Source organism: Xiphophorus maculatus, chromosome 13 (assembly GCF_002775205.1).
Source record: "Xiphophorus maculatus strain JP 163 A chromosome 13, X_maculatus-5.0-male, whole genome shotgun sequence".
Lineage (NCBI taxonomy): Eukaryota > Metazoa > Chordata > Actinopteri > Cyprinodontiformes > Poeciliidae > Xiphophorus > Xiphophorus maculatus.
In genome coordinates this window covers 26,973,268-26,986,555 of record NC_036455.1, presented here as the reverse complement: position 1 = coordinate 26,986,555, position 13,288 = coordinate 26,973,268, and the positions used below count along the sequence as shown (strand labels likewise).

The following is a 13,288-nucleotide window of genomic DNA, read 5'->3' as shown; positions in this document are numbered from 1 at the left end:
AATATGCTTTTTACGTTGTTTTTTGTTTCAAAGGTAGTGTTTATGCAATTTTTTTGAACTGTGATGTCAACTTTATTTACATTTTGGTAATATTTTAAGAGAAGTGGCCTGTTTTTTTTGTTTGTTTTTTTTAAAAGAGGAGTATTTTCTCTCTTTTTGCATAAAAGATACAAAATATTAAACTCTATCTTACAGATTTAAATGTATATTCCTCTTCTGATTTAATACTTCACAGTAGCACTTATGAATGTAATATTGCCTTGAAACTCATACCAGTGTTTAGGAAAAATTGTATATTCTCACATGAGATCTCATCCATAAAACATATAGAGGGATTTTTAGTCTTGTACCAGATGCATTTTATCCTACAGTGCAGTCAGTTTGTAATCCTTATACATTTGAATTATATGTGATTTTTTTCTATTAGTTATGGACAACTTCTTGTCTTTCTGCACTATGTGTTGCTAAATAGAAATAATGAACCCAAATGTAGCTGGCTTTAAAATGGTAGCTGCAGAAGGTTGAATTCAGTTTTTAATGGAAAAATAAGATTCTACACAAAATGAATTCCTTTATTGCTGATGGCATAATCTGGCAATTATGAACAACACAAACCAATACAGACTCTCTACAGATCATGACAAATTCTGTAAATGAATAACTGAATTGCTTATGGATTCATTTATCTGTCTCAAATTCTACTGTGATCATTTTAAGAAAAATGTAAAAAAAGAAAAGAAAAATTGTTTATAAAAGCTACATACTGCAGCTTTAGCTAATGGCATGCTGCTGCTACTTTAACATTTGTTCATTGTTAAGGTCTGGCCTATTATATTTACGGCAAAGCATGAATAAATAGAGACATCTTGAGAATTTATGCTATGCTGCGATTGCATTGAGTTGTCAAGTGGATTTGAAGCAAAAACATCAAATGTTCTGAATGAACTAGAATGTGAATTTGACACTTTTTAAGTGGTTAAGCCGACATGAATAGACAGCCTGTCTTGTGTGGGGGATGGAAAAGCTTTCAGCAAAATTTAATATCTAATAAACATATTGTCAGCTAATGCCGGCTGGATTCTGCATTAAGAAAAAGGCAAAGAAAAGACGAGCTGCTGTGAGGGAATGAGGAAAAAGCCGGGATGAGATTCAGAGGCACCTCTGAGACAAATGTGATTTCAGCGTGTCCTCTGCTTCCTCCCACTGCTGTCTTCTGTATGCAGATGCAGGTAAAACGGCTGCAGAACTCCAGGCGGAATTGTTTTTCACGTTTTTCAGAAATCTTTCTCTAGAGTTCTTCAAACCTTTTTCAGTTGTAATCATAGATGAAAAAACTCCCTCTGCGGTCTTTCTTCCTTCTCTCTATATGAACTGCCGTCCTAACGGACCCCGTCTCTCAGGCAAACAGTTCTGGTCCTTTATGTCTCTCAGGACAGACAAGATGGGAAACATCTAGGCTCTTTGGATCTCAAAGCCCTCTGAGACATCAAGGGAGTCAGTGAGAAAACCTGAGCTTCAGTGTTAGCTTTCCAGAGTCCTGCTCTCCATGTCTCTGACCTCCGCAGGGTCCAGTGACATCCAACACCCGTCTCATTTCCCCTGAAACGGTCCTGATGGAAGTAGTTTCAGGAGAGATTAACAGGGATTTGATGTGATAAACCAACCCAATGTATCCAGGCAGGTTGTTCTGTTTACAGTTAGCCACATGTCATGTTGGAGACACAATCCATGAAGAAGAAGAAGGTGCTCTGGTCAGAAGAGATCAAAACCTCACTTTGGGGGACCGTTATTCAAACCACGGTGTGTGGGTGGAATGTAATACTACTTATCACACGGAACCATGATGCCTTTGAGTATAAGATGACAACAAATTAAAATTAAATTCATAAATAATGAAGATATTCACACACAGTTTGGTGTGATTGGTGGGTCTTTACCCGTTGCTGTTAAGTACCTGCAGTTATTTCATCCTCAGATCAGTTTTTTGGAGAAGATCTGAGTTCTTTCTTACGTTTTGCTCTGTGTGTGTTGGTCTAATCATCCTGGTGTTGTTTCTTGACCTTTGGTTCAGATTGCTCCCTTTTCTGTTTTGTTTCTAGGCATGGTGGAGGAGGTTGGTATGGTTGCCTTACAACTACAAGGTCCAAGATTTGAATCTCTTCCTTTGAGTCTGCATGTTCTCTCTGTGTGTCTGTGGGTTTTCTCTGGGTACTCCAGATTCCTCCCACAGTCCACAAATTTAACTTTTATGTTAATTGGTTTGTCTAAGTAGCCCTGACCTGGTGACCAGTGGAAATAGGCACCAACCGTTTATTAACTGGAGTTCTGAAATGAAAAATGTTTCTCTAGCCTTCTTATGTATGTTTACACTGCAGCACATCTTGCCTCAACAAAAAGTTAAAGAAGTAGCAATTTACGCTTCCTGGAATCATTGCTTTAGAAATAAAGGGTTGTCAGTAAAGGCCCCCCATATACTGAGGCACACCTAACTTAGTGGAGGTTCGTGCGTACTTGAAGTGGAATCAATGCAGACGTCCGCTGTACACGTCGGCACAACGGTACCTTTCTAAGACCTTGTTCGAGAATTTGGAAACTGCAAACAACACTGCTGTTGGTGGAAAACAGCGTTCATATCAAACTGTTTTGTATGATGCTGCGAGTCAGTGCAAACAGTCCAAGGACGCGCAGCAGCAAGACTGCCGCTTTCTGCTGCACTAACAGGTGTGTGATAGCTGGTGTGGTGGAGAAAAATTTAGGCTGGATGCTAAACTAGCTCATTAAGCTAGCAAGTATCCATTTGGATTGTGGGAAATGAAGGAATCTGTCACGAGAAATGTAGGCAATCGGTTCGCCTGACAACAAAATCACCACCGCGCACTAACAGAATGTGTAGAGTCTGCATGGTTCACAAAATATTACGCCTGAGTATGTTTGAGCCTTAGGTTGATATTCACTAATACATTTTTTTTCCTATGGTAGCAACCAAAACAAATTGTATTCTTTAACCTTGAGGAAGTTGAATTCATAATGACTGTTACTAACAACTATGACAAAAAAGCATTTTCAGCAAGATGCTGAGCAAGCAAGTATGTACATGCATACCCACACACACCCCCGCACACACACACAGTTTCTTTATTACCCTGAGTAGACCACTACTCTTTGATATGCCTTACACCAGCTCATTTCATACAGACAGGCCTCTGTTTGTAAGGTTTATTGAAATGAAAGCAGGTGATAATTACATTTTGCTGTCAACAGAAAAACCTCAGAACTGATAAATGAGGCTTACCTTTGCGAGCAATTCGAATACAGTTTATCCTGGTCTCCTGTTGGGAAAAATAAGAAAAGAGTCAGTTTGTTCATTTCTGGCTGATTCCATGAAGAAAACATAACTAAGGAAAAAAAGAGCATTATGTCATCTTAAACATGCAAAAACGATAAATTTTTTTTTTTTAATTGCATTTGGTGAATGAGATCAGATTTTGGCCAAATCTACAGAAAATAATCTGCCAGTCAGCTGTAAGGCCAGCGCTCTAGACGTACCAGTTGGAGTAAAGCTTTAGTGTTTAACCGTTTAACAAGACACACAAGTATATTTACTATTTTAAGATTTATTAACATCAGAATCCAAACGGCATCAGCTTGGAGACCTTGATATTGAATATTTTTCAAATCCATAAAAGGTCAGATTATTTTACTGTTAAAGGCCTCAAACAGTTCTGGTTGTAAATTAAAGAAAAATCCGAACGGCACACGGCCCCGTTTGATGGAGCCTGGAAAAAACCTCTGGTTTAAAGAGAAGGTATTTATATCTGAAATAAAGGTTAATTAGTAAGAGCTATAGCAAGCTGCTATTTTAATGATGTGTTAGAAAGCATGTAAGATCAAAGTGGCGATGAGACATTTTCGGCTCCTGTTGCTTTGTGAAGACCATAAAAAAGCAAATAAAGATAATTCGCCAATCTAGAGCAGGATAAAAAAAATTAAGTGTTTATGGTACATCCAAACACCAAAACATACAAACGTAATTATTTGTTATTTTATAAGGTGCAGCACGGAGCAGCTGTTAAGCTTGAAGTAATGGATATTTTGGATCAATCGGAAATGCTCCAGCAGGAATGACACAAAGAGGAAGGATACGGTTTCTGTGTTTTGCACAAAAACTTGATTCTCCAATCATCCGTCTTTCAGGCCCCACTGACGGAATATTAGCTGGAAGCAATTACTGTTTTCAGTACGGCGGAGGCTCGCCGTCCACGCTAAGTCTGAAACATCTCATTTAGCCCACGTAATTGTCAGAATAATTAGTTTTCTCTCCACACTCTCACTCAAAATCTAATCTCCCCCAAAACACAAATATATTTTAGGAAATATACTGGAGATGGAAATATGTGCAGGTAAAACAAATGATGCTTCGCTATGGGAGAATTGATGATTACATTCAAAGTGGAGAGATTTTAATCAGACACTATGAGACACGACAGTGTGTGAGGAAAATCCAAGGGGGCGCCTAATTATGAAGTATAGATAGATAGACAAGTTGCAGTTGGTAGCACTGTTGCCTTGCAGCAAGAAGGTCCTGGGTTCGATTCCCGGCCCGGTGTCTTTCTGCACGGAGTTTGCATGTTCTTCCCGTGCATGCTGGGTTCTCTCCAGGTTCTCCGGCTTCCTCCCACAGTCCAAAAACATGACTGTTAGGTTAATTAGTCTTTCTAAATTCTCCCTAGGTGTCAGTGTGTGTGTATGGTTGTGTGTCCTGTCTGTTTCTGTGTTGCCCTGCGACAGACTGGCGACCTGTCCAGGGTGACCCCACCTCTCGCCCAGAACGTAGCTGGAGATGGACACCAGCACCTCCTGACCCCTCTAAGGACAAGGGTGTAAGAAAATGGATGGATGGATGGATGGATGGATGGATGGATGGATGGATGGATAGACAGACAGACAGACATATAGATGGATTATGTATAGTGTTAAATATTTAAAACCTTTAATAATTAAGTTGTTTCAGGGGCCAGATATTGTTTTCCTCTCTGCTTCATTCAGAAATGATGAGTCAGTCATCATTAAGAACAAAACTCAAACATGGCAGATCTCACACCATTCTACTTCCTCTTTCTATCTTCCTGCCCACTGGTTTCCAGTCAGTCAGGCTCTAACCTGAACCCACAGTAAAGGTTGCTGAAACAAACCAGTGGAGTGGACCAAAGGGCTTATGGGTAATGGTTCCTACCCCTTTGAAGTTGCTGGTAGCCTGGAAGTAGATGAGGTAGTTCTTGGTGGGGTCTAAAGGACTGTTCCAGTAGCCATTGTAGGTGTGGTTGTCCCCCACAGTGAAAGGTGTGGCCTCAGGCAGACTGCTGGGGGCCAGCTCAGCTGTGTAGTAATGCGGGGCCCCTTTGGCCTGCGCCTCGCTGTGGGAGTTAGCCGTAGGGAAGCAGTCGACGGTGCCCAGCTCTCTCCTTCTCACCCGGCGGGAGCCGTCCTCCTCCACCACTACCACCTGGTAGGCACTGGGAGAGACAGATCAGACCTCTACAGTTGCTACCTGGACTTACAGGGGCCGGAGCTAAGGGCCCCAAAGTTTTATTTCTTTTTTTCATTTTTAAGACTGTGTTTGACAAGCTTCCAATATGACATCATAGCCCCATGTGTGAGCAAACCAGAGACAGCTTTCAGCAGGTGTCTCCTTTTTTGTTTTGGTACATTGTTACATTATAGAACTGAATACATTTTTGTAAATTATATATATCATAATGAGAAACTTAGTGGTCTCATCATGTCATCACATGCCTGCTCTTTCTGAGCTCCTTCTTAAAGACACAGAGGAACAATTTCAAGACGCGAAATTGCAACGGCAAATTTAAAATCTTTGCTATTTTTAACAACTGACAGTAACATAGTTACTTGATTGTGCTGAAAGATGAACAGCAAAAAAAAGAACACAATACCTCTACTATTTAATGTATCACAATGTCTGGATTTATTTTATACTCACTACATGAAACTGGTTCAGTAAGCAGAGGCTTTAACGCTTGGTCACCCTGACAGAACCATGCTGTCCTATGTGACAGAACCTCAGCACACTACAGATTGAATCAGCTCCCATTCTTCCTTATTTCCTGGAGAAATGCTGTTTCATTAAGATGCGGTGGATCAGATTTGTCTAAATCCGACATTTAGGCTAAAATTGGATTCGGATGCCAGTTACAGGGAAACAGCAACCAGCAGCTGTCGGCATATGATTAGTAGTTTGCTGTCAGTTCAGAGCCGTGTGAGGCAGTGACCGAGGGAGCCACGTTACAGGATTTATTCACTTTCTGCAGTATTGGAATGATAAACCCTGGAACCATTTACTTTTCACCGTCACCATTTCCACCCTGTTGCAAAAGTACTTTTCCACATTTTTATGACCTTATGTCAAAAAAATGTCAATGTACTTTGTTGGGAGTTTGCTTTTTGAAGTTTTTCCACAAATAAAAATGCTAAAAAATGTGATGTGCACCTGTATACATTTCTCTTTTGCCATTTGCCCTTAAGAATCAACTACGTAGTTACGAGTTTCCAGTCATTCCAGTTACTGTGTGAACAAACAGGGTTTGCTTATAAAACAACATCCCAAGCATTGAACATCCTATTTTTCAGTCCATCATCTGAGCTGCCAAGATCCAAAGTTAAGGTGAGGAAATAGATCTTCACTTCCCAAGTCTGCTCTTTATGGAGTTTCATGTACCTTCTAAAAGCAGGTGGGTCAGATGTGAATAAAAATAACCAAAAAAAGTATCTAAGGGGTAAAACTAACATAGAACATGGACCCAAGCACTTTATCTCTCTTGTGAAATATGGCGGCCATCTTGCGGTGAGTGAGAGTCCTTAAGATGGGACAGGAAAGCTGGCTATAGTTGAAAGGAAGAAAGATGGAGCAAAAACAAGCCATAAAATGAGTCTTTTTGCTAATTTTTGGAGCAAAAAGACTGCTGCCCGGTTCACATGGCAACGTTTTAAAATTGCCGGTTGATTTTTGAAACCTGAGAGATCACACAAGACGATAAAAAAAAAATCACAGATATACACCTCACCACAGTGTGCGGCGTCCATCCACACAGCAAAGACAAGACAACACATCGACCGATTTCTCTCAACAAATCATGTAAAACCCCAGAGATCAAAGGTGAGTTGAGCGGAAACAAACATGGCGGACGAGGAAGAAGAACTCGCAATAGTTTTTGTGGATTGTTTTTATCAGAGAAAAGGTGACACAAAAAGTTACACCATGGCAGTTATTCTGTCTTCTGTATATATCTGATTCCTGTCAGTGTTTCTGTCACTTCGTTTCCTGATTGCCTACCAGGAATATCTCTTAAAATGATCTTTCCAGCCATCACAACAATCAGAGCGTCTTTAAGACATAGAGAAGCAGTGTTCAGCTTCTTTTAACCACAAATCTGGAACAAACTTCTAGAAAACTGCTAAACTAGCTCAGCCTTTTTGTTCCTGTCAATCTAAGTGGTGTTTTTCCACCTGTGTTCCCTCATTAGTTGTCCTGCTCACCCATCTCCTATGAGATTTAAGTTCCTGTTTGGCTTTGGTTCCTTGCAGGGTTCTTGTTTGTTACTTGTTGTGTTTGGTTGGTTCCTGTTCATGCCAGTTGCTCATGACCAGATTGTTATTTTGTTTGGAAATAAACGCTGACCACTTTACCACAGCTGTCTGCGCTTTGTCTCTTCCATGTCTCTGCCTTCAAAATCAAATCAAATTTTATTTGTATAGCACATTTCAGCAGCAAGGCATTTCAAAGTGCTTCATCGTCCATGTCAGCCATAAATCATCATCTGGGCTTCCCCTCGCTGTTTTAAGAAACAGTAATCATTCTGTATGTAAACTTCTGATTTAGAAGACCTGAATACATAAATCTGTCATTCTTTTTCTTACTGTTGTAGAATTTAGCAAATAGAAATAATTGTAACTGTCCTAAAACAAGAAAAGTTTAGTATGATTTCACTTCATTAAGGATGTATGTAGACTTCTGGCATCAACTGTATTTAGCGATTGTTCTAATTAAATACATATTTTTTTGACATAATAAAAGGGGTTTAAAAGATATATAGATACTCTTTAAACCTTTTAACCAAAGAATTGGAAGCCAGGTTAGCTAGACGAGCTAGGTTAGCATAACATGACACCGTTTGCTTTTGAAATGCGTCTGCTGCATCCAGAGCCTAACGAACCACTTCCTGATGCCCCACAGAGCTCTTTGTGACTGCAGCTATAAATACCAGCGCAGAGCAGCAGTGATTGAGCGCTGGAGTAGCTGAGGAGCATTTATTAGCCGTACCTGACAGGCGCCCCCCTCCCCAGGGCAGGGCGCAGCAGCACGGTGATGGTGCTCTCTGACTCACTCAGCGGAGACGGGATGTCTTCATAGTCGAACACAGGGGCTGGAGAAAAACACACACACCCACACACACACCCACGCACACACACACACACACATACACCCACACACACACACACGCCTTAGAGAGACATGTCAAAGACATGCACACTACAGAAATATTCCACATGAAACCCCAAATTGTCGATTTTAATGTTTTTAAGACTTTTGCTGAGATATTTTTTTTCAGCTGCGTATGAAAGGAGCCGGAGCGCGATCTCTTTTCATTACTCAAACGGATCCCTGGTGTACCAGTAGACCTCCCACACGCTGCCATTGTCTGCTGACGGGAAGCAGCAGCCGGCTACACAGAAAACAAGAGGCTTTTAAACATAATTAGGATTTATGTCAAAGTTGCACAACCTCAGCAAAACTCTGGGAGCTCTGAGGTGGAGTTTTCCTCGCTTTATTACAGATTGTAAATTAATTGGAAGTGTGTAGTGAAGTAAAGAGCTGTAGCTATGAGAACAACGTACAAGCTCAGGGTGAAATGGAAGAGGTGAATGTTTGTGTAATTCTGCCACCAATAGACACAAAAACAGTTGAGATCTACAGGACCAGTGCGTTCTGTTCACTATAATAAGTATAATATTAAAACTATGTATTTTTCATCCTTGCTAACAAAATCCTTTAAGTTTGTTTTAGCTCTTTATGGACCTGCTAGGTTAGCTTAAACTGGAGCTCTGACTGAACTAATTCTTAATATTCTAACAGTTCTTACACAACGTTAATGATTTGCAAAGCCAAAAAAGCACTGTCAAGAGATAAAACTCCTTAAATGTTAAATTTAAGGAATCACTAGATGAGCTAAATTTGTCCAGTAGCTAGCTGTGCTGCCATGCTAGCGTGTAAACATGGCTGCTTTTCAATGATGTCAGCTAAACAAATCTGCAAAATCTGTATTTTTTTATTGGCTATCTGGATATAGCTGTAATAAATATTATGGGTTATATATTATTGTAGAGCAACAGAAAAGATCAAACAGTTTTGAGGTATAAATTAACTTTCTTTTGTCAACTCTTTCTTTCTATCGAAGCCAAATCCGTGTTTAATAAACACAGACACCCCTTCATGAAGTCGATGTATTTTGTTCTCTTTTCCTAGTTTTTTTTTTTTTTTATTCGTTTCTGGCTCTTCAGTTTTGTTTAGTTTTCCTCCATATGGTTCCTGACAGAAAAATCCCATGTGAAAACCACGTACCACATGGAAGATGCACTTGAGGTTCACACCATTTTTTACGTGAATGATGTGAATCGCATGTAAGACAAAAACATGTTTCATGGTAAAAAAAAAAAACGCATGTGATTCTCATCAGAGTTATGATTTTAAAAAGTGGTAATTAACAACTCCCAAGCTGAAACCACAGAGTGGCTCTAAAAAAGTGGGAACGACTCTCATCGCTCAGACTAACACAACAAGCAATTCTCTACAGCCTCCACATGATTTAATGCAAATACATCCCAGTAATGTCTCAGCCTAAACACATTTAATGGACAGAAATCACCAACTCACAATTCATAGCCTTTCCATACCTGCAGTCTTAGCCTCTAATTTCTGTTCTGTTGTGTGGGGCCTTTCAATGGGAGAACAGAAAACAAAGCTGTTTTTCCCTCATACTACCCATCCTGAACATTTGTAGTTAGCTATAATTTGTTTTCTCTCCAATAAAGCGAGTGTGCACCTGAAAGCCGTTTTGGCTGTGCATGAATGAGGATAATTTGTAGAATTTAAAAGCATATGAGGAAATCATTTTTGTTCTTTTTGAAGAAGAAAATAAACAAGTTCTCGCTCAGTCATCTCTGCTGGTGAGAAATATTGAATGGGTTGTTTTTTTATTTTTATCTTTTTAGTTTTCTTGGATGCTGTTTATTACAGACTGGAATATTAAATCTCAAAAAGGGCTTCTTGTTTCGTTATTGATGAGAATCATCTTTTGGGGTTACACACAGGACATCTATCAGCCTCACTGCAGGCTCACCAGATATGTTGGTAGTGATCTCTGTGAGAGCGGTCTGGCCGAAGCCTTTGGCCGTGCGAGCCCGAACTGAGACCAGGTAGGTGGTTCCGGGGTGCAGGCCCGAGAACATGTGGTAGGTTTCATTCCTCAGCTTGGAGACGGTGCGGCGAGGACCGGGAACATTGATGCCCGGGTCAGAGGATTCAATGCTCTGGTAGCTGATCTGCAAACAGATAAACAGACGGGAAAAGAAAACAGGAACAAACAAGACTGATTAAAGAATAATCATGCGATAAATAACATGAACATAACACCTCATTTGTTTTTCCAAGCTGATTCTGAAAGAAAATTGCAATGTTCTTCATAAAAATATTCGTCAGGCTGTTTTTCAAAAAAAAAAAAAACATGTGCTTGGTTAGCCATTAAATGTACTGGAGAGATCATTTCAGCTTAGCTTCTTTTACAATCATGGAAAAATCTGAAAATTCTTTTTAGAACTTTCTAAGTTCTTGACGATGGCCGTATTGAGATCTAGTTTTTTCAGCCACACAAACTAAAGGCGTGCAAATTTTTGGTATTGATCTGATACAAAGTAAATACATGGCATATATTGCTGATATTGATATTGAAATCAATACAGATATCAATATCAATAGATACTTTTTATTTAAGTTTGACATACCAACAATTTTTTTGTGGTTTTTCCTTTGAATTAATTTTGTTCAAACCTAAGACGGAATTTGGACAAAATTTGTAGCCGTCTACAAAACACTTTATTAATAAAATAAAGCGCTAAATGAGAATAAATCAAAGCATAATATTTACAGCTGAGAGCCTACAACACAGAAATAAAATAAAATTTCAAGAAGAGAATCTGAAACTAAACTATCAATCTCACCACAGTAGCATCGATCCCATACTGATACTGACTTGGCATCGATATTATTGATCTGCCCACCTATAACAGACACTGCAAAGCTGCATCACAACTCCTCAAAGGAAGTCGAGCCTTTAACCTGCTTCTCCAGTTAGACGGCTTCCATCCGCTATTAAAACAGGCACCAATTACCTTCTTGACACATTTTAGGGACAGTATGGTCTAATAGTCTCCTCTATCTTATGCTTAAAGTTGCCATAGCAAATGACTGCAAAGAGCTCCAGAGGGAACATTGGTTCCAGTCGAAGCAGTGATCTCCATGGCAGACGGAATGAAATTTTAAAACCTGTGAAACATGTAGGAAATTAACATGGCCAGTGGTTTTGTACAGAAGTTTCCTATTTGTAATTTTGTACCTAACTTTTGTGGAGTATGAAGAGAAATCATTTTCCACAGAACATTTTGTACACTCATAGTAAATAGGTGGCTTCATAGTGACCATACACAGGTTTTGTACCCACCTGGGAGATCATTATCCAAAATCGGCTCTGTCTTTTGTAAGGAAATGTGGCTGTGTGATGCAGATAACTAAATTAATTTATATTTGTGAATTTTTCTTCTAATTATTTTCAAAATTCATTATAAAATGTACAGTTGGACTCCCAAACTGGGGTCTGCCTACAAATCCAGGTCTGGGTTTGACTGAAATGAATCCTTGTGTGAACGCCAAATGGACCGCAGACCACTCCAGAAACAGGAAGCAGACTACAGTGGAGTGCATTCTGGGTAAATACAACCAAAAGAATTTGGCAAATTGTATTGGTTGAAGCGTTTACTTCAAAACATTAGTGTTCAAATCCTGAATACCGCAGCTCGGAATAATGAAATAGGACTCTGGTTCTATTTTGTGGTTCTAGCCACTTCTTAGAACTAGAGAAGTGGCTAACTGACTTCTCTAGCTCTAGCGGGAGGAATGGAAGCGACACAGGTGTATCACCACTGTAGGTCCTTTGCTACATGTTTTTCCCCTCTCCTATTTCTCCCCACTTCCTGATCTGATGTAAATAACGACCGCCAGAGCCAGAAAAAACTTTAAAAATACAGATTTGAGTCAATGATTTCCCCAGAGCTAATTCCTGCTCTTTACCATACGTGAAAATAATTGAGTGTGTTCTGTTTAATAATTTTTTGTAAACATCATGCATGTCTTAATAAGAGTCACCTGCATAAATCTGATCATGAGCAGACGGACAGGAGTTGGGTAGACGTGGTAAACCAAACTGGAAAGGATTCAGATTATGACCATTATTAAGACGCTCCACAAAAAACCTGACAACCATGTTTTTTTTTTTTTAGCTATTTTTAACATAGCTGGTAACACACAGTAGTTAGATATGTTGCATATATTCACAGCTTTAAAGACTGGGCTGTCATCAACAACTTCCACGCTTTAGGGGTTTCTGTATGTTTAAAAGATTTATTTAATGTAGGGAGAATGAGCTGAACTATCCATCCACTCTGCAGACCTGCAGGGAAAGACGGAGGTCTAAGGGCGAGCTAGTGACAGTCCATCGCACTTTTTCTAAAAACTGTTTTGGTTGGGTTCAATCAGCTGCACCCAAGAGGGGAATACCAGAGCTTCTTCATGACCAGACACTAACAAGCAGCTTTTCAAACACTATTAAATGAATTATCAGTGTTTATCGAGTTCCTTCTGGCATACAGTGAGGATTCACTGCTGGATCGAAACATGGCAATGTACAGGACGTTTCCTTTTAGACTGTCAGTAATTTATTATTTTTGTGCATACAAAAAAGTATTTTATGCACTACATTCAGTGACATCAAGAGTATTTATAAAACACTGCTGATGGATCCCACTGAGAAGATTTTTTTCTGAACTCTGCATCAAGCCTAGTCAGCTTGTCAAGTCTTTCAATCACATGAAAGTCGCATTGCCGTCTTTTATTCTGTCGACTCTTTGTGTTATTTGTTCAATCTGAACTTTCCAAGCAAGTGCA

At 39.6% G+C, this 13,288-nt stretch overlaps 1 protein-coding gene across 4 annotated transcripts in view; it reads right to left on the bottom strand.

The window, feature by feature from the left end:
* Positions 1-13,288, bottom strand: part of LOC102217812 (receptor-type tyrosine-protein phosphatase U-like) — a 184,622-nt gene that overhangs the window by 50,439 nt on the left and 120,895 nt on the right. For all 4 annotated transcript variants that reach the window (XM_023344775.1, XM_023344776.1, XM_023344777.1 and 1 more), the window contains exons 10-13: positions 10,413-10,614; positions 8,336-8,438; positions 5,234-5,513; positions 3,293-3,329 (exon numbers count right to left, since the gene is read on the bottom strand). In XM_023344775.1, the coding sequence (XP_023200543.1) occupies positions 3,293-3,329; positions 5,234-5,513; positions 8,336-8,438; positions 10,413-10,614 (622 nt within the window). The remainder of the gene's footprint in view (positions 1-3,292; positions 3,330-5,233; positions 5,514-8,335; positions 8,439-10,412; positions 10,615-13,288) is intronic.